This window comes from Lynx rufus, unplaced genomic scaffold, assembly GCF_022079265.1.
Source record: "Lynx rufus isolate CCGP_SWC_20201006 ecotype Redwood Valley unplaced genomic scaffold, mLynRuf1.p SCAF_3, whole genome shotgun sequence".
Taxonomy (NCBI): domain Eukaryota; kingdom Metazoa; phylum Chordata; class Mammalia; order Carnivora; family Felidae; genus Lynx; species Lynx rufus.
In genome coordinates, this window is record NW_025814845.1 from 27,008,232 (window position 1) to 27,030,333 (window position 22,102).

The 22,102-nt window shown below is 36.8% G+C and overlaps 1 protein-coding gene across 4 annotated transcripts in view; it reads right to left on the reverse strand.

Annotated features, from left to right (window-relative positions):
- ARAP2 (ArfGAP with RhoGAP domain, ankyrin repeat and PH domain 2) overlaps nucleotides 1-22,102 on the reverse strand; it is a 212,949-nt gene that overhangs the window by 95,601 nt on the left and 95,246 nt on the right. For all 4 annotated transcript variants that reach the window (XM_047092177.1, XM_047092176.1, XM_047092179.1 and 1 more), the window contains 5 exons: nucleotides 20,389-20,588; nucleotides 17,034-17,119; nucleotides 16,097-16,279; nucleotides 10,885-11,059; nucleotides 10,288-10,422 (listed from right to left, as the gene is read on the reverse strand). In XM_047092177.1, coding sequence (XP_046948133.1) covers nucleotides 10,288-10,422; nucleotides 10,885-11,059; nucleotides 16,097-16,279; nucleotides 17,034-17,119; nucleotides 20,389-20,588 — 779 coding nt within the window. The remainder of the gene's footprint in view (nucleotides 1-10,287; nucleotides 10,423-10,884; nucleotides 11,060-16,096; nucleotides 16,280-17,033; nucleotides 17,120-20,388; nucleotides 20,589-22,102) is intronic.

Here is a 22,102-nt window from a genome sequence, read left to right on the forward strand (position 1 = left end):
TCTCTCTCAAAATAAATAAACAAAACAAAATTTAAAAAAAGAATCATCACACTGCATAGCCTAGAGAAAGTTTGTTAAAATTATTATTTTCATAAACTGGAAAGTAAAGTTATTAGTTATGGAGATGATTCAGATGAGGTTGCTAACTCTGTATTAAAATAAATACAAAAATAAGCAATGTGTTAAAGAGCCAACAGGGAAATCATAAATGGAATTACTTTTAAGCATAGCCGGATGGGTCCATGTATGTATCTCCATTCCCACCCAATACCACAACAGAATGACAGCGAAGAGACAGTACAAACTCAAAAGGACAAAGAACCAAAGAGATCCACAGTACATAGCAAATGACTGACTTGTCTCAGAGGCAAAAGCTGGTACCTTCAGACATGCAGAGGAAGTTAACAGGCAGCAAGTAATGTTCCACAAAGTTCCGTAAATTACGGGAGAGGCTAATACCTAAGGAAGTGTAGGGTGAGAAGTAGATCTGAAACAAGTTTATTATATAAAGGGAGTAAAGTCCATTCATTTTCTCCCCTGTGCTAAAGCAGCTAAGCAACAAGGCCTCCTCACTCATGTGGAAGTTGGGTCCTTTACTCTGGAGAAACTGGATCAGACAGATTCTAACCTGGGGGCCTCTAGGCATTGTCTTGAGGCAGAGATAAGGTACCACCTGGAAAAAAAAAGTGGTTACGTGTCATTCTACAGACTCCTAGTTATCTGCCCACATTTTCATACAAAATGTTGAAGCCAGTGATAACCAATACCCCAATCCCAACATTCCCAGCAAGAGACTCATGGAGTCTTCTCACACCTGTTCCCAAACATGTAAAAGAAACCTTCCAACATAAAAGACAGAGACCGAAATCAAAATATTAAATTTTTAAAACTATAAACATCAGACTGTCAAGGAAAGATAGTGTAGCTTTAAAACAAGTACAGCATGTTCTAAAAAGAAAAAATAAGAACACAAAAAGTTTTGATAATTAAAATAGAATCACGAATTTTAATTTTTTTAAATAAAAAAAGAGAGAAAGCCTAGAAAGAAACTTTCCCCAAACAAGAGGGGAAAAAAAACATAGTACAAGATGATGGAGCTGGAAGATCCTAATATTACTTCCAAAAAAAGGGAAAAAGATCAGAGGAAAAGAATTTATCAACGACAAAGAATAATGTCCAAGAATGAAAAAACAAGGAACAAATATCTGTTTTCCATTGAAACCATTTTATCTTTCCTTTGGTACAATAAAAGTTAGAAAAAAAAAAAGTTGCTTATAAAGATCACCAATTAGCATGCTGCAACCAGATTAGGTTAAAACCAAACTAAAAAAACAGACCCGCATGAATTTGTGGCCAACTGAAAAGGCATGGTTCCCTAACTGGCAATTCTCAGCAATCTCAACAGTCTGAAAGCAGAAGCAAGAAAAATAGATGGAAAACACTGGCCAAGCTATTCTCTAATAAGAGAAACAAGCAATTCTAGAGGGTAGCAAGAATGAGTCTGAAATCACACAGGGATCCAAATAAAGGTGGAAGAGAGCTGATGAACCAGAACTGGAAATGGTTCAGGGCTGACGAACAAGAATAACGGAGAGGGTCAAAGAACTACATACAGAAGACCTGACTACAAAAATGTCACCATGGAACACACTTTAAAGGTACAGAATGAGCCAAATTCTGCTAATGCATCAACTATGAGAATTTCATTTGTGAAAGTAAATTGTACAGGTTAACAGAATATCTGAGACAATGCAGCCATGAATATAAATAATGGTCCATACACATGAAGCAATATTGGTATAAACAAAACTTAAGCTAAGGATGATTGTTATTGACCACTAAAATGGTAAAGGGGGGAGGAGACGTTTTTAAGTGCTACAACCAAATTGAGTAACATAATAATGGAAGTCAGAAACTACTTCCTAAAGACTGTATATGCTTTATCTCTTTTAGTTTTGGGTCCTTTTTTTTTAAAAAAAAAAGGGGGGGGGCAAGGCTTATTGGCTAGAGTGGAGTCTAATGGAAGATAGTGGGGCTGGAAAGAAAGTGTCATTTTGGAAATGGGTCTATCCAGGCTCATTCTACTGCTACTGAATTCTAAAAATTATGTGCAAATATAAAGTATTTATTATTTCACTCTTCTAGTGGGTTTTACATTATTATACATTCTAAAGTACCCATGTCACTCCTTGTTTACTTCTCAACTGAAACTTAAACAATGAAAATATAAATAAATCCAAGAGTTCAAATGAAAGGGATGAACACCAACCAAATATAGTGATTTTATATAATCTGTCTTTGCATTGCCAAAATTGGTTATTAAGCTTCATCACTCCCTCTTAACTCCCACTTTAAAGAACTTAAACAATGAGCTTTGCTCATTGAGCAAAAAACCCATTAGTCATCCTATATATCTCCTAGTGAAAGACACTAGCATGAAAATTAAATGCTGAAAGATATTATTTTCTATAGGCTTTAGTGACGTAATTCAAAGTCTGTAGTTTGCCAAATGACTCTCTGAATAAGTGAGGTAAAATATTAAATTTGAACGTTTTTAAAAAAGAAATGCTAGCAGGGTATCTGGGTGGCTATGTCGATTAAGTGTCTGACTCTGGATTTCGGCTCAGGTCATGATCTAATGGTTTGTGAGTTCAAGCACCATGTCTGGCTCTGTACTGACAGTGTGTAGCCTGCTTAACATTCTCTCTCTCTCTCTGCCCCTCCCGTTCATGCTCTCTCTCTCAAAATAAATAAATTAAAAAAAAGAATTCTAGGAAGAAAAAAATATTTGAAATTTTCAGTCTCTGGGAGTTAAAACTAATTATATTTTAATTATCATCTCACTACCCCATTTCTGGACTCTAGAGATTGTACAAACTCTTAAACTATAGTTATTGCCAAGAATCAAATTATATAAGCAACCCCTAATGTTGCATTTCAAATATACATTAGATCTACAGACATTAAAGCTACTAAATAAGGTTTATACACATAGCTGTAATGAATAAAATCTGTAGATCAGATAATTTCCAGATTTTGATCACTATAGCACGGTTATTTCAGGGCATGTCTTTCTTTTTAAGAAATAACATTGAGATACTTAGGGATACAAGGGCATAATGTCTGCAACCTACTTTTAAGTAACTCTAAACATATGCATACACACACATACACATGTATGTACATATATACATGCATACACAGAAAGAAAAATGACAAAGTAAGACATTAATATTTGGGAAGTCTGGGCAAAGGGTATATGAGAACTCTTTGTACCATGCTTGTAACTTTTCTAAGTTGGAAATTATGTTAACATAACTAAAAATAAAAAGTTAAAAGAAAATAGTTATCATCCTCCTCTTTAAATTTCCCTTTATCATATGTAGAGTGGGGAGAGAAGTAGAAGAAAGAAGATAATGTGTTTAGTCTCAAAAACCATCACAAGGAGAAACACTTAAAAGGTGGAAATCCTGAGAGCTTGAGATCACTGTATTCTGAGATACTGCCAAATGAAAAGTTGAATCATGACTGGAAGAAGAAAACAGCATAAAGAATTTCTCCACGGGCACTAGAAAGGAATGCTCACAGACACCAATCGAAGCCTCTTGGAAGGTGATATACTGAGTTTCCAGGAGCCTCGGATCCTGAGTCACAGTGTGTATTCTGCAGAGTTGTATGAAAATCATGATAGGCCATAATTGTTAAATGAATATTGATGGCAGATTTCTAAAATACATGACAAGGAAAAGTCAAAGTACTAATCAACTGGAGTTATAACTTCAAAACAATGCACTCCGATGATGAGAATAATCTTCATGAAGAATAATGCAAAACATGCACATTTACTGAGTACTCAGATAATTACTGGCACAGATTAGGAATCTCGCCCCCTGTCCTCATACAGTTTGAAATCCAATCTAAGGGGAAATGTGGTTAGAATAAGAACTATGGTTGGGGGGGGGGTCCCTTTAGGGATTAGAAGCATTCATGGAGGAAGCCACCCTCAGACTAGAATGATAAAAAATTTCACAAAAAAACAGCTTTTGAAATTGTTATTCATGACTAAAAAGACAGGTTTCTAAAGTAGTCAAAAATACATTTGGAGGTACAATGAATCACTCCATAACTCTGGGAAAGAACACTATGAGAAAAGTCAAGGAAAGGGGAAACTTCCAAAAATCTATTTGGCCAGAGAACCGGATTACACGTGAAGTTAGCAAATAGGAAAGACAAAGACAGACACAGCAGAGACAGCAGAGGCCAGGCCCCAGGAGTCTCACAGTACAGGTGTTCAGGACTTTGCTCCTTTCTCAGCAGACAAGTGGGAGTCACTGGAAGGTCTTAAACAAGAAGTGCCAAATGCACGATGCATAAAATAAATGTAAATGCAGAGTCTAATTATGTAAATTCTAATGGGAAAGAAACGACAGATCCTTTAAAAAGGTGAGTGTGAACTCATTTTAAGTTAGAAATATGGACTTGAGGGGATTTCTATAGGATTATCATCACTATAACTCTTGATTTGTCTTTTTCTTTTTAAGTGGAAATGGGCCAGAGGTCAGACAAGGCAGGCACAGATGTTACCTTTGAGGATTTATAATAACAAAGCTGTGATAGGAAATCTTTGCATTCTTACTCATTTGGGAAGCAATGAAAAGCTCACGTTGGGTTGCACCTGTCTGCTTAGCCCAATTCAGATATGCTCTCCTAACTCTGACTTTGAGAATACCCTCTCTGCTACAGAAGAAGTCTTACTGTTAACCAGTTAACCAGATGATGTCCACGAGAAATAAAATTGGGGCCACAGAGAGGGTGACTCTCAAGATACAAGCTGTTTGACAAAAGCTGGTGTGTATGGTAGTTGGACTGGCTGGAGAGGTTGCTCATTCCATTCAATGTTCATATTCAGAACAGGGAAGAAAAACATGATTGGAATTTACTCAAACACACATAAAGGGGCTCCAGAGGTGACCTACTGAAACACTACTGTGAAGCGATGTGACTACTGTGGTTGGGTACACTGGCTGTCGGCTACCACCTGCAGAATATGTATAAACTCCGATGCTACCCGGAAATCAGAAGCAGCTGTGTATACAGACAGCCCCCTGTTGCTGCTTCTGCTGTTCCTCATCCTATCATCACATGTGCCATGCACTCTGCTGCACATTTTATTTCCATTAACTCGCTGAACCCTCAGAAAACCCCTATTAGGTTAGTTCTATTACACATCCCTTCCTGTCCACAGGCACAAAACGGTTACCTGACTTCGCCAAGATCACACAAGTACTTAGCATCAGAGCTGAGAGCAGAACTCAGGCAGCCAGGCTCTGGGAACCTACTTTACATACTGCTTCTCTGTGCCTGTTATACATGTGAAGCATGTAAGCCCATTTTTAAAACATACTGGAGAGAGGAGAGGTCATGGCTTGGAATACATATATGCAGAGTAATTCTAAGATAGTTAAAACAAAACTATTATTTTTTGAAACCATGAAGCTGGTTCCTGATGAAGAATTTCATAAAATGATGGTATTCAGCATTCACTGAAAATAGGAATACACACTAGGAATTCTTTTCATTTGAAATAAATGCGTCTTAGCCTTGAAGAAACATTGTTAGACTATACAAGCCAGGCATTATAGAACAAAAGATCCTCAAAATTCCTCAATGCTAATCTATGAAATTAAATATAAACAGATGATATAGAGTTTCTAGTAAACCGTATCAACCACTCGCTTTTTAAAAAATCAAACACTGTGTCAACAAATGACAGTAATACACTAAGGGGGAAAAATACAGTTGAGAGGAGAAAACACAAAACAAAACCAGGATGCTACTGTTCAGCTCTATACTTAGGTTTAATATGAGCTATCAATCTTTCTTTTCATGAACACTAAATTGAGAAGAGAAAAAAAAAAAGAAAAAGAAAACTACAGATCAGTCTTCATAACTTGAGACTAGAAGAACTTCGAATCCTGAAAACCTGAACTGACAATTTGAAGTCTCTCGTAACTCTCCGAAGGACTGCATGCATTTTATCCTGCTTTCTTCCTGTTTAATCATGCTGCTATGGCTGTCCTGACAAGCACTGGCAGAGGGGTGCAGTCCAGATGCTTGCCAGCCAGGGCCAAAGGTGACAAACACACTTTCATCTCCAAATCTTTCCAAATAATTCATTTTTTCCCCATAAAGATGGTTCCCGATAGGAGTAACAGCGCTGCAGCATCTTGAGAGAGCAAAGAAGGAAAAAAAAAAAAAAAAAAAAAAAAAACAACACAAAACAAATGGAATTTTGTTTCTTGATAGTTCCATATTTTCTTCATTTTTAAAAATTTTTTCCGTTTATTTATTTTTGAGAGAGAGAGAGACAGAGCCTGAATGGGGGAGGGTCAGAGAGAGAGGGAGACACAGAATCCGAAGCAGGCTCCAGGCTCTGAGCTGTCAGCACAGAGCCCGACGCGGGGCTCGAACCCACGAACCATGAGATCATGACCTGAGCCGAAGTCGGAAGCTTAACCAACTGAGCCACCCAGGCGCCCCTTTCTTCATTTTTAAGTAGACACTTATTGAAAAAAATGTTTTGTGTCAGTAATTATATATATAAAATATATGGAGTCTGGTTGACATACAACGTTATATGAGTTGCAGTTGTACAACATACCTCTCAGGTACACAACAGTGATTTGACAATTCTATACGTTATGCATGCTCACTGTGATAAGCACGTTGCCATCTGTCACTATTTGTCAACATTATTATATCACTATGTTCCCGATGCTGTACTTTTCATCCCCATGACTTAATTATTTCATAACTGGAAATCTGTACCTCTTAATCCCCTTCACCATTTTGCCCCTCCTCTCCAACCCCCTCCCCTCTGGTAACCACTAATTTGTTCTCTGTATTTATGATTGTGTTTCTGGGGTTTTTTTCTTCGTTTATTTGTTCATTTGTTTTGCTTTTTAGATTACACATGTAAGTGAATTTATATATAGTATTTGATTTGACTCATTTCACTTAGCACAATAACCTCCAGGTCCATCCATATTGTCCCAAATGCCAAGATACCATTCTCTTTTATAGCTGAGTAATAATCCATTGTATGTATGTATGTGTGTGTGTGTGTGTATATATATATATATATATATATATATATATACACACACACCACATCGCCTTTATCTATTCTTCTATGGATAGACATTTATGTTGCTTCCGTAATTTGGCTATTGTAAATAATGCTGCATATATCTTTTTGAATTACTGTTTTCGCTACCAGGTCATATGGTACTTCTATTTTTAATTTTTTGAGGAATCGCCATCCTGTGTTTCACAGTGGCTTCACTGATTTATATCCCTACCGGCAGCACATGAGGGTTGTCCACATCCTTGCCAACATCTATGTCTTGTCTTTTAGATCCTAACCACACTGACAGGTGTAAGATGGTTTGGAGATGCACTTCCCTAATGATTATTAGTGATGTTCAGCATCTTTTCGTATGTCTGTTGACCAGCAATTATATATTTTAGGCACAAGTCAAAGACAAAATATTAACAAGTCTCTTGCACTTTTACACTGGTAATAACTTGATTAGAGAAATGGACATTTATTCAATATGTATTTACACGTGACTACTATGTGTTGACACTATTCCAGGCACCAAAGATTTGATAAGCTTGAATAAGCCAGCAAATGCCAATGCCCCAATGAGTTCTCACTCCAGAGAGTGGGAGAAACAAATCCATAAAGGAGGGATCATCTTCATGCCATAGATGCTATGATGGAAGCAAGCAGCACCCTATGAAAGGAAAGAGCTGCCAGCGACAGCATTCTCTAGTAGCACTAAACTGTTGCCTGAAAAATAAGAAAAAGCCAGACTGGGGGAAGTGACCTCCTTGAAAATGAACAGCAACTACAAAAGTCCAGAAGGTCAGAAAAGAACATTACGTGTTGTAGAAACAGAGGACAACCGAGTGGCCAGGCATGTGAGTGTAGGGAGGAGCGATATGAGATGAAGCAGGGAAGGGACAGGAAGGTCTTTTAGGTTATAATAAGGAATAGGGCTACATTCTGGAATGGGAAGGTTATAATAAGGAATAGGGCTACATTCTGGAATGGGAAGCTGCTAAATATATTCAAACAATGAAAATATAAGACCTGTGAATTGACAAATCATAAAAATTATCATTAAATCTGCTTTTGTAGAATAATTTGGAAGGAAACTAGGGTAGTTACTGGGAGACAAGTAAGGGAGGCATTGCAACCCAGAGTACATGATGGGCCAACTGATTCAAGATCTATTTTCAGTTTGAAATGATAGAACTTGCTGACAAACTGGATGGAAAAAATGAAGATCATCGAAGAGTGCATTACCAGGAGATTATTCTCCAATAAAATAGTATCTGTTGTGATACACAGCCAAAGTACAAAAGCTTAATTTCACAGTTCTTAAAACAGGATGTTCCAAAGTGAGAAAACATCCCTAATTAAATTACATATACAAAGAATGCACCAGTTTCTAAATCCATAGTCAATTTAAAAGATAAAAGGAAAGAATGATTTAGTCACAAATTTAAAATATTAATTTATTCCTCAAGTGATTAAGAAAAGCAATCTATTTCAAGGAAATATTAAAACAAACCATTAAGTCTATAAATATTATAAGCTCAATGTTTTTTATTTTGTATTTTATTTTTGCCAAAAAAATACATGAAAGCTTATTTTTAACTGCTGAGTGCTTATGATACACTGAAGTTTTAGAAAGAAAATCTCATGTTTCAATTTCCCTATTTCATCTTTTTATAAGTGATTGAAGGGTGGATATAAGGTGTCCCACTATTCAGAAGAAATAGTCTAGAATATCTGTAAATTTATTTACAAGTACATTAACTGCCTACTATCTGATTATTTTAATAATTACTACAGTCAATTCATAGATTATTCAGGTACTCCCCTCCCCATTTCTGACCAACTTCTGACTATGTAAGGGTAAATACTAAAGAGCACTAGAAAATGAAAAAATCTCTATAAAATCTTCATTTATTATTGGTTATATTGAGTAAGCGGAGATATTTAAAAATCAATTGCTGAAGGAACCAAAAACATCTAAATTCAAAATGTCACCAGCCATCACACTTGGACCAGGTCAAAGCGTTACAATAACAATTATAACACAAATCAGATGTAAAATTCTGTTTCATGCTGAGCATCTCCATTTTTCATTATGAAGATTACAGTCAATGTACATAAAGTCCCTAAAGCAATGCTTTACACATAGTACCTGCTCACTAAAGGATAGCTACTGTTTCCTGGAAAATCTAATAAAAATATATAATTCTACTTAGGGATATCATTTCTTTGGACATAAAGCATTTATACTGAAATAATCACTTTAAATGCACAAGAATCAGGATTAACACCCTAAAGTGAGTTTTTTATCCTATTGTTCCTTTGATAGAGTAGTACAGCTGGATTATACCACCTAGGGAATTAATACTAGGCTCCTGAGCCTCTAAACACCCAACACCAATTGGCCTGTACAGCTTAATCTCTCTTAAATTCTCTTTGTTCCAGTAAGACAGATCTCATTACATTTTTCTGCCTACATTTCTCAAATTAGTTCATATGTATTCAACAATGAGCATGAGACCTGTGTCTTTTTCATTTTTGTAATTCCTAATGCTTAGCACATGCTTGACACAGGAGCTGGATGCAGAGATGGATAAATGCCCAATGACTGCTCTGATAATTCCCCAAACCTACAATAGGTTGTTAAATTAAATTACTTCCAATCATTTTTTGAAACCATGCTTAAGCTTGATTCTACTTATACATGCATACACTTATAATCAGAACTGAACTACTTCATATCACTTAGTATGCCAATAGAATAGGTACTGAAAGCTTGTCAGTTCTGCCTATGTGTTGAGATTTATCTACCTAATCTCACCAGTTAGGGTGTCTGTCCCCAAGGAAAAGGGCTAAGTTTCACATTTCTTTGGAATAACCCTTAAATCCTGAAACAGAGTTAGCTGGCCCTCAAGTAGACATCAGTGAATTCTGTTGAGAATTCACACAGCATTCCAACCCACTGGTAAATCCCTGCTGCTGAGCATGAAATACTATCTGTGCCTTGAAGCATTTAGAAACCCTCAAAAAAAGACTTCTCTATTGCAAGATCAAATATAACATCTTAAGGGGAAAAAAATCACAATTTAAACATAATTGTTTTGATAATGAAATAAAGTTTTACAGATAACAAAATCTAAAAGCAGCAGAAAAGATACCTTCAAGCAGTTTTTTGTCTGTAGAAAGTTTAGAAGCAGCGGCAGAAGCCTGATACAAAAAGTCACAGAGGAACATGGATTGGGAAGGCTCTTGACCTAATCCACCTTCAGAGTGAATGTCATGTTGAGGGAAATCTGGAAAAATTACAGAAATTATACATGTGAAATCTAAAATGTACATAATTTATTTCCCTTTGCTTATGAATATATAGGTGAGTCTTGAGCTAGAAGAAAAGTTACTTCAAATTCACTACAGAATAAATATACAGAGATATTTTACTTTGCACAGAATTTGCAAATAAGCAGTTATATTTATTATTCACATATGGAAATTAAATTTGGTGACAACAATTACATGGCATTAACTATTTTAATTTTTAATTTGTAAGATTAAAGAAATAAATATACGAGATTTACTTCCTAAACATTTTCCTCGAAATGAAACAAATATGGTCCTCAACATCCCCCATCTTTTTAACAATCACACTTGTCTTCATTCTGATGGTTCTTCTTATTTAAGAAATAAACAGATTTGTGCTTCAGTCATTTCAGGGATACATGAGAAAAGACCAGGCTAATGCAGGGACAGGGACTAACCTGAGAATTTGTTATGGTAGAGAAACTCCATCTGCAGGCTCTGCCCCGCCTTCTTGGCCAGCAGATAGGGGGTGCTATGCACAGGGTCTCCAGTTGCACACATGACATCGGCTCCACTGAAGAGCAAAGCCATTGTTTCCAAAACATCTGGTTTCACTACAGCAGCACACAGAGCCTGGTTGTTAAAAGAAAAAAAGACCTATTAAGGGAAGAAAACACAATTCTAGCTACTAAAATGAGTGTAAGCCTACCAAACCATTTATAAGATGAACTTTGTATTCCTTTTTTAACCAGGAAAACTAACAATAAGTATGCCCTGAATTAAGCAATAGGCTCAAAAGGCCTTTGTATGAATGTAAATTACAACCTAAGACCTCCAAGTTTTAATTCATTGTTCTGTTGCTGGGATGTTCCAAACCTTCCAATCCATTGTAGTTGCTTAGGAAGACATTTTTTATGCTTACGTACTATAATAATGGCTAGTGCTCAGAAATTGCAAAACATTTAAAATGTAATAATCAAGTACCTGTTAAATCTTTTGTCATATGAATGCTGAATGTATGTATTTTTCAGCCTAATCAAGATCTATATAATTTTTTAAACCATTGTTGTGATTTGGGAATCTGAAAGATGAGTGCAAAGCAAACACAGAATCTTTTCTTTTGTGTGGAGTTATGTGTAGGGAGGAGGAAGAGCAAGCAGGAGGTAATAATTAACAACATGAAATACTTACGTTATACATTATTGTACAAATGGCTAGGAACTGCTGGAACCTAACTGTGTTGTTGTTTTTGTTGTTACCTTGAGTAAGCTGCCTTCACTTATCCTTCATTTATGCCTTCACTTATCCTTCACTTCTTCTCATCCCTTCTTTCTGCTTCCTTACTTTTCTGGCTTCCAAACCCTGTGATTTCAGCACCTGATTCCATCTAACTCTTTAGCCCAGGACTCACCATTTCACCTCCTTCTTGACAGGATGCTCCTGGACAGATCACTGGTTAGTTTACCCTCTATAATGCAACTTCCAAATAATTGCTCATTTAGCATCCCCATTTGCAGCTCTGGGGTATACAGCCAAGAGGTCTCAGGATGCATTCACAGTTCCAGCCCTGGATGATCAACTACTAAAAAATGTACTTACCTTTCCTACCATAGTCTCACCAACCAACATAATTTCCTTTGCATCAGAATCAAACAGCCTGACTTGTATCTGACTTTGTACTTATTTGCTAGGTGATCTTAGGCAATCCCTTCTCCTCCCTGGGTCTTAGCTGACCTCATCTGCAAAATGAGGGTGTTAGAAAAAATACCAGCTAACATCCCATCTTCTGCAATAGCCTTTGCCCTCTCATTTAAATCATGTGTATTTTTACTCTTATTCTTTCATCCCCCCACTGTTTTCCTTCACAGAAGACTGTATTTGCTATGGTGTATTTACTGAACTCTGGCTGTTCATGGACAGTCTCTTTTACCTGACTACCACTCTCATGAATAAAAGAAACACATTTACGTTTTACCACAATTGTATTCCTAGAACCTAAAAAAGAACTCAGAACTTGTTAAGCGTGCAATAAATATCCACCACAAACACTCAATGGGAAAAAGATGGTCTCTTCAACAAATAGTACTGGAAACTGGATAACCACATACAGAAAAAAATGAAACTGGAGCCCTACCTTATACCACTCACAAAAATGCACTCAAAAAAGATTAAAGACTTAAACGTAAGACCTGATACCTTAAAACTCCTACATGAAAACACAAGAAAAATCTCCTTGAAATTGGTCTTGACAGTGACTTTTTGGAGATGATACCAAAAGCACAAGCAACAAAAGAAAAAATCAACAAGTGGGACTACATCAAACTAAGAAGCTGCTTTACATCAGAAAAAAAAAAAAAAATCAACACAATGAAAAGGCAACCTACAGAATGGGAAGGAGTATTTGCAAACCATACCTCAGATAAGGAGTACGTATCGAAAATTATATAAAGAACACACAAGCTCAACAACAAAAACACATAATTGAAAAATTGGCAGAGAAACTGAATACACATTTTTCCAAAGAAGACATTCAAATGGTCAACAGTTACATGCAAATATGTTCAACATTATTAATCATCAGGGCAATGCAAATCAAAACCACAATGAGATGTATCTCACACCTATTAGAATGGCTGTCTTCAAGAGAACGAGAGATAAATGTTGAGGACGTAGAAGAAAAAAGAACCATTATACACTATTGGTGGAACTGTAAATTGGTGCAGGCACTAAAGAAAGCAGTATAGAGGTTCTTTAAAAAATTAAAAATACAAACTCCATATAATCCAGCAACCTTACTTCTGGTATATATATATATATCCAAAGGAAATAAAAACAGAATATTAAAAAGATATCTGCAATCTGTTATTAAAGAATTATTCACAATAGCCAATATATGGAAACAACCCAAGTATCCATCAACAGATGAATGAATAAAGACAATATAGTATACACATACTGCACACACACACACAATGGAATATTATTCAGCCACGAGGAAGAAGGAAATCCTGCCATTTGGGACATGGATGGAAGCTGAAGGCATTATGCTTAATGAGATTAGCCAGATGGAGAAAGATATGTATTATTTATCATTTAAATGTAGAATCTAAAAAAGCCACCTCATAGGAACACAGATTAGATTGTGGCTACCAAGGGGCATCTGGATGGCTCAATCAGTTAAGCATCCGACTCTTGATTCTGGCTCATCATGATCTTGTGGTTTGTGAGTTCAAGCCCCGAGTCAGGCTCCACGCGGTCAGCATGGAGCCTGCTTGGGATTCTCTCTCCCTTTCTCTGCCTCTCCTCAGCTCACACGCACATGCAGCTTGCTCTCCCTGTCTCAAAATAAACTTAAGAAAAAAAAAGAGACTGTGGTTACCAAAGGGTGTGGAGGTGGGGGAAAGAGGTGTTGGGGAGATGTTGTTTAAGGTATAAACTTGCAACTAGAAAATAAGTTCTGGATATATAATGCACAATGCAGTGACTATAATCAATAATGTTGTATTATTTACCTCAAGATTGTTAAAAGATCTTAAATGGTCTCAAAAAAAGAAGAAATGATAATTATGTGATGTAAGAGAGGTGTTAGCTACAACTACAATGGTAATCATATTGCAACTGTACAAATGTATCAAATCAATAGGTTGAATAAACTTACACAATGTTGTAGGTAAATTATATCCCAATTAAAAATATATATATTCAATAAATTTTTTGTACAAATTATTTACTGATATTAAGAGTACCATTTTTAAGAACCCCATTGTAGAAATAAATCCCAATGGGTATACTTCTCTATAATATTCTTAGGAAGAAGGCAATTGCTAGTAATTAATTTAAGATTTATCTAACGTCTGAACTCATGGAACTGTGTGGTGTAGCAGAGAGGACTTTATTTGGGGACATCAGTATACCCACTAAAAAGACACCAATCACCATCAGAAAGCAAGAAACCATTGGATGAAGATACGCCCTGGTTCTGTAACTTTATCACAATTACTTCCTCATATCCATCATTTACTATTTATATGCTTATTTATTACAGACCTCTGGTGCACAGAATTAATCGTAATCCTTCGTTAATGATACCCTGTTAGTATTCCACGCATGTCTGGTCAATTATTTTGATAATATAATTAACACCAATGAAACTACCACCCAAAATAAAATTGTGTCTTAGTAATAACCTATATAAATAATAGTTCCCGAGCCCCTCCCCCTTGCCATCTCCCTCACTCTCCTCTACCTCAGGTGCCCATTCAATCCTTCATTTTTCGTGTGCCGTTCACTGTCTTAAAATCAATTGATAGCCTCACTCTGTTATTACCAAAGATGTACAAAGACTAAAAACTTACTTTAGGGGAACTAATCTGATATGTAAATCAATTTTATAATATTATAATTTCTAGAGAAGTATGAAAAAGGCCTTTATGTGTTTATTTTCCAAGATGTTTAGCATAATGTTACTTATTTGAGCATTTTTACCCATAAACACTGCCACTAAAAGCATACCAGAAAACTGATAACCATGAAAGACTGTATTCTCTAAGAATAAAACAACAGGCATATAAAAAGCACATGTATTAAATATCTCTACATAGACAAGCTTCCTAACACACAAAAAGTCAAAGCAGCAATGTAAAAAAGGAAAGGAGGCAGGATGCTTAACAACTTCTTTGCCAAAAGGGTAAAGAACAAGTGGGCAACATAAAACAGGCACAAGTAGATCTGGAATCACTCAGCCAAAGGCAAATAACACTTCAGGTCAACAGCACAAAGCAAACCATTGCTTCTAACAATACACTGAATAAATGATGTAGATTTTGGTGACACAATGTCAGCAGTATATGAGCTGAAGTTCTGTTTAGAGTCCTGTCCCTAAAATAAGGGAAGTTGTCACAGTTTTAAGAATAATGGACTAGGTTTGATGATGCCAGGGTGGCTCAGTCAGTTAAGCACCTGATTCTTGATTTTGGCTCAGGTCATGACCTCATGGTTCCAGGGATCAAGTCCTGCATCAGATTCTGCGTCGTCAGTGTAAGAGCCTGCTTGAGATTCTCTCTCTCTCTCTCTCTCTCTCTCTCTCTCCCTGTATCTCTACCCCGCCCCTGCTTGTTTGTGTGCATTCATACATGAGCTCTCCCTCTCAAAAATAAATAAATAAATATGGGGATAAAAAGAATAATGGACCTAAGTTAGCTAGAAACTCAAGTGACGAACAAAGAATTTATCTACTATTCATAATGAATTCTTAAGTAAAATAATGGTAAAATCAATAAATAGTACAATCTCACAAATGGAAATAAAATTACATTAAGCAATACTTTTATCAGACAGTAAAGGACGTTTTAAAACTCTTCAAAATCCTTGACACATATTTTTAAATTTTTTTTAATGTTTATTTCTGAGAGAGAGAGAGAGAGAGAGTGAGTGAGCAAGGGAGCGAGCACAAGTCGTGGAGGGGCAGAGAGAGGGAGACACAGAATCTGAAGCAGGCTCCAGGCTCTGAGCTGTGAGCACAGAGGCCAACGCAGGTCTCGAACTCATGAGCCGTGAGATCATGACCTGAGCCAAAGTTGGACACTTAACCGACTGAGCCACCCAAGTGCCCCTTTGACACGTTTTTTAAAGACATCAAGATCTACATCTACTGTTAAATATTGTTGATACCTTATTTAATTCTTCTTTGGTGAGAGACGCTAGTAGAGTCTTCCTGAATCTTCCTTCTTTGTACTTCTGAGTGATAAAGGTTTTTCTCTTTTCTACGGGTGAGTCCATGTGTAATTCTTCATCTTTTTGAAGATTACCAGCCCAAAAGTCATTTGCTCTTTTGTTTCCAATGACAATAAAGAGCTGAATTGTTAAAAAGTTATAAAACAGTATCAGTTCATAAAATGTATTTGAATCTGTAAAAACCTGACTCACAAATTAAAATACAACTTAGTATAAAATATGCAAAAACACATGAAAAACCCAAATCTTTCAGGAAGATGGAATGTGAAAGCAGATATTATTTCTATTTTAAATACAGCCTCATTGCTTTTAATAACAGTACAAGATTAGCTAGGAAAGAAACTGCAAGCAACCAAATTGCAGCAAAAGCATTATTATTTTTTGAAGCTCACATAGAGACAGATTCATTTAAAATGGCTGAGTAGGTGGGTTAATGTGGTCGAGAGTGGTACTAAAATCCAAGAAGAAAATGGCAATGGGAGACAGAAAGTCAGATGAGCGCAGTTAATGACAGAGCATGGCCAAGAGAAAGAAAAGAAAATTCTGCCAAATGTTTTCATTCACTTTTCTAATATTTTATCCATGCTGGGTTAAAAAGAAAGAAAGAAAATTTTGGCTTAGAAATAAAAAAGCTGTCAAGCCTTTAAAAGTAGGTGTTACCATTAGATTCCTTGTACTTTTTATTTTTAAAGTAACTATCTCATTTAAGAAGCATTCTAAAAGTTGGAGTCGAAAGCTACCACTATCAGACTATAAGCCATTTTTACAGTGTGGTGAGAACATTCTCGCAGAGCTCCTAAAGTAACTCATGCCACTCCACTGCTAGATACTACCGGACCCCTGCTAACTACCACCACAGTTAAGTCAGACTTACCTCAATGAGTTCATTGCTCCAAATGCTGGCATCCATTTTCAGACTTCTAACCTTAGAATCTTTTGGTCCTAAAGATCTATGTTGTCCTGAAGTCAAAACACAATTGTACTTCTATTTTAATTTGTATGTAAATGTATTTTATTTTTTTCAAAATGTCTATGTGTACACATATGTGTATATGTATATATCCTTTCAACTGAAAACACACCAATATCTACTTTCTTTCATGCCAACAGCATTAAGAGTAGTGGTGATAATTATACAGAAATCCCAACCACGATAAGGATAAAAGTAATCATCTTTATCACTACCTTGTGGTGGTATAAAACTACAGTTTTAAAACTATGTATATATCTGTATGCCTATATATGTGTGCATGTTTATGACGTGGCAATTCACTATCAATTACAGGTTACCAAAACCTTTTATGACAGGTGTGTTTAAATCACTTGTATGTGAACACAGATATCCTAAAAACAACAACAACAACAACAACAACAACTAGGTGTGTGGTCATAAAGGTCTTGGAGAAAACATCCTAAACTTTAGTTTCCAGCTCTACCAGGTACTGTGCTGGTCCTCGGAATTCAAAAGATGTATAAGAGTTGATATGTTCTCCACAGACCTATAAATAGTAATTACAGTAGAGTATAAGGGCAAGACCAGAGTTGAGTACAGGTTTCACTGAGAGAATATGGAGGAAGAGTACTACCTTAGCTCAAGCAAAGACTGAGACAGTTGCTGCAAGCCCTTAGTACTTTTTGTATATTACATATTACAACTCTAATAAACGTATGTCTAAAAATCTTCAATGGATTCTTTATTCTATACTTATGCCTGACAGAGAATAAGAACTCAGCATTCTACTCTCATCGACTCAATTATCCTGTATAAATCATCATTACTGGGCACCTAGGAATGTGTCAGATGCTTTATAGGCTGAGAAGGAACAAAGGTATTCAAGACACTGTCTTTATCTTAAGGACTGTTTGCCTCTAAGCATGAAAGCTCACACCTCTCTCTACATTAGGGAAGAGGTTCCTTTCCTCCTTTTGTTAAAATGGAAACTACTCAGAGCACAAGCTTCTAAAATCCCAAGGGTAGAAAGATGCATAGGTTTGCATTTATGAAGATGATCTAAAGGTAACACAGAAAAAAGTCAAGCTCAGAAAACATGCAGAAGAACTGGCAGGAACCCCTGGAGTAGTGAAGGCAAGAAATGACACAAACTGAGTTGAGGCAGCAGGAGGAGAAACAAAAGGGAGCACACATGTAGAGATCCTTAGATGATAAAAATGGATGGAACTTGGTGGGCTTTAAGGAAAGGGGAAGGGTCAGGAGGCTCTCACAGGTTTTAGGCTTGACTGCAGGGTAGATAGTATTGCCTCTGACCAAGATGTGGAATATATGAGCATGCTCAGTATTATGTAATGAGTTGGGCAGCAATGACAGCTCCATTTTTTTAAATGTTTATTTATTTATTTTTGAGAGAGAGCGAGCATGAGGGAGGGAGGGGCAAAGGGAGACAGAGGATCCGAAGCAGGCTCCACGCTGAGAGTGAGATCATGACTGGGCCATCCACGTGCCCTAAGAGATCCATTTTTAATGTGCTGTTTTTGAGCTATCCTGAGCAAATCCAAGAAGAGACTCCAGTAGGTAGACCTAAGGGTATGGTGTTCAACAGAGTGAGAATCGCCCACTTACGAGTGAGTGCTGAATTTAAATGATAAATAACATCTTCAGGAACATCAGAGTGAAAGACAATTGAAGATGTAACTGAAAGGAACACCTTTATCTTCGGAGCAGGCAAAGGAAAAGTAACGTGAAAAAAGGATAACCAGAGAATTAAGAACACACTAAGAGAAGATGGTATTTTGGAACTTAAAGGAGGAGGGAAAGTCAGAGAGACAGTGGTCAAATACCGCAGTGTCTAACACTGCCAAGGTGACAATAAATAGAGGAACTGACCACACACAAACTGAGAGAGAAAATGCATTAATAAACATGGTGAGAATATTTTTACTGGACTACAGAGAAAAGAAAACTGATTACAGGATGAATAAAAAGCAGGAAGTGAAAGAAATGAAGAAAATCTGTGCAGAATTCTACTCTTGAAAGTTACCCTGTCTATGAAGGGGAAATGAGACAGAAAATGATACAAAGGAATGGAATGTTTTCCGGAAGCCAGCGTCAACAGGACAGACTTGCCTAACTCTATATGCCGAAACAAAAGAAACCATGGTTGCATCATTACAGAGAGGGAATAAGTGATGAGGTGAGGATCCTAAGGAGAGAAGAAGCAGCGGACATAAGTAGAAAGAATATCCTTGAACAAGACAGAAGCTCTCTTCCAATGAGCCTAGAGAACAAAAAAGGTTGGGAAAAAAATACAAAGTAGAGGGGGGATAGCTGATGCTTCTTCTTATTGCTATTGATGTTAATTACATCCTGACAAAATCTTAGCGTGCTAAGAAATGTGGAAGCACAGAGCTCTCAAAAAGTACTAAGGGCTTGCAGCAACTGTCCCAGTCTTTGCTTGAGCTAAGGTAGCACTCTTCCTACATTTTCTTTCACTGAAACCTGTACTAAACTCTGATCGTGCCCTTATCATACTCTACTGAAATTACTATTTATAGATCTGTGGAGAACATAACAACTCTTACACATCTTTTGAATTCCCAGAACCAGAACAGTACCTGGTAGAGCTGGAAAGTAAAGTTTAGGATGTGGCTGACTTTTCCAAGACCTATATGACCACACACCTAAGCTGTGTGTTAGGTGTTCACAACTGTGAACCCCCAAATACACTGAGCTCTCAGACTGTCTGTAAGTTATAATGTCACAATAGGATAACCAGTCATAGTACCGTTTCCTCTCATAAACCTCAATACTCTTTGGAAATGCTTCTATATAAAAACTCTCATTAAAAGAGACACCAGATGTGGTATACCAAGTTTAGAGCTCAGAATGACCTTGATGTGAAATATACATCCTAAAAAATATAACTGAGGGAAAGATGGGCAAATCACACAAAGATGCACGTGTCTTCAGGGTACATTCTGAAACACACTCACCTTAAAATCTAAAAATGTCAACACTGTCTTTATACATTCCACACATGGTCCAGTAGGCGCACAAAATGATTACATGCTTAAAAATCAATTTCTACATCTAAGTCATGCATAAGAGAAGTTTGGAATGAGAAGATATTTCTAAATTTAATTTAAATGTAATAAGCTTTCTCTGGTTTTCTTTTTCCACAACTGTTAGCTGAAACACATTACGTAGGACAATAAAGAGCATTCGGTGCCAATCTGCCACCCAACAGTGATGAGCATAACTTATCACTAATTACCTGCACACTTCTTACAGATGACAACACAGAGATTGATGGATGCCCAGTCAGGATCCGGGGCTTTGCAATCTGCACAGCTCCTGTTGGACTCATTGAACCAAATCTTCTCAGCTACTTCATAATCAGAGAGAGTTTCTGCTATCGATTGCTGCACAGCTTCAATCCACTCTTGTTTCTCTTTTTCAGACTCGGCTGTAAAGCTGCAACAATTAATGTTTCTGCATTATCGATCTCCCTTGTAAAGGCCAATTAAGCAGTATGTTCACTTTGCATATTCATTTCACTCACAAATTAAACAGCAGCTGAAAAATATGCCTTCCAGGCAGCTGAATAGTCTTTTCTGTTAAAAATCATCTAATTTAAAAATCTACTTTTTTCCTTTAACATCCCACATTGCTTATGAATCTGTTTACATATCTCAAACCAAAATGAACATGCACATTTTTCTGACCAGGATGTAAAAATTACCTTGTTAGGTCAAGAGCTTAACTTAAGAGGCCATGTTTCCTAAGCAGTGGTTATATAATAATCAATGAGAAACTGGCAGAGTTTCAGTGTTTCAGGACTATTGGATTATTTTGCCAGGAAACTGTTCCATGATAGTCTGAAACTAAATTATCAAAAACACCCACCAGAAATTTTGATTTTTTTCAGTCTTAAAAATAGATTTTCTTTTTTAATTAGAAGAACATCCAGATGGCTTTAAGAAACTGAGAAATCAAAAAAGTTTTAAGTGATTACTATTCTAACAGAATTCTAACTCATTTTTAGTCATGTTCTGATTTATCCTAATTCTTAGTGTTTATTGGATACCTGAGTAAAAGGACAAAACAGTAAACACAGGCTCACTTTAAGAAATATTTGCTGAGTACCTACGACGTGCCACAAAACGTGCTACAGGGCTCCAAACTCAGTCAATGACCTGCAAAATGTTCCACGTTAAAATTTTCTGTTCTGAATGAAAACGTTTTGAAATATAATGAAAACAACAGACTACTAACACAGTGCAAATAATCCATAAGGAAACTCAGTAGACTACATGGATATTTTTTTGAAGCACTTTCTGTTTCCATCATCAGTGTAATATTCATAAACTTCTTAGGTGGTTTCTACTTTATTACATAGAGGTTGGTCACAGCCAATAGTTGCTGGTACAGGATTCTAAAATCCTTGGAATGTCCTGAGTAATAAGTGCCTTTTGTAGGCTTGTGAGATCATTTGTCGTTGGAGGCGTAAATAGCTTCAGGATGGGAGCTGGTCAGGAGAAAGACCAACGCAAGACCAAGAAGTGAGTAGGGACTTGGACCTTTCAGCCCAAACCAACTGAGAGAGGTGCTCGCAATTAAGTTAATCACCAAAGACGAAGGATTCAATCAATCATTCCTACAGAATGAAACCCCAATAATAACCCCTGAACAACAGAGTTCAGATGGGGTGGTGAACACAGTGAAGTGCTGAGAGGGTGGTGTGCCCAGGAAGGATGGAAGCTGTGCCATACTAACCCCCTGTACCCTGCCCTGTGCAGCTCTCCCATTTGGAAGTCCCTGAGGTGCACTGTTTATAAGCAACTAGTAATAATAATTACACTGCCTCTTGAGTTCTGTGAGCCATCCTAGCAAATTACTGAATCTGGCGCAGCAGGGGTCATGGGAGTCCAGATTATGGCCAAGATGGAAAGAAGTGTGGCTTAGTGGAGGGGCCCATCTCTTGTGAC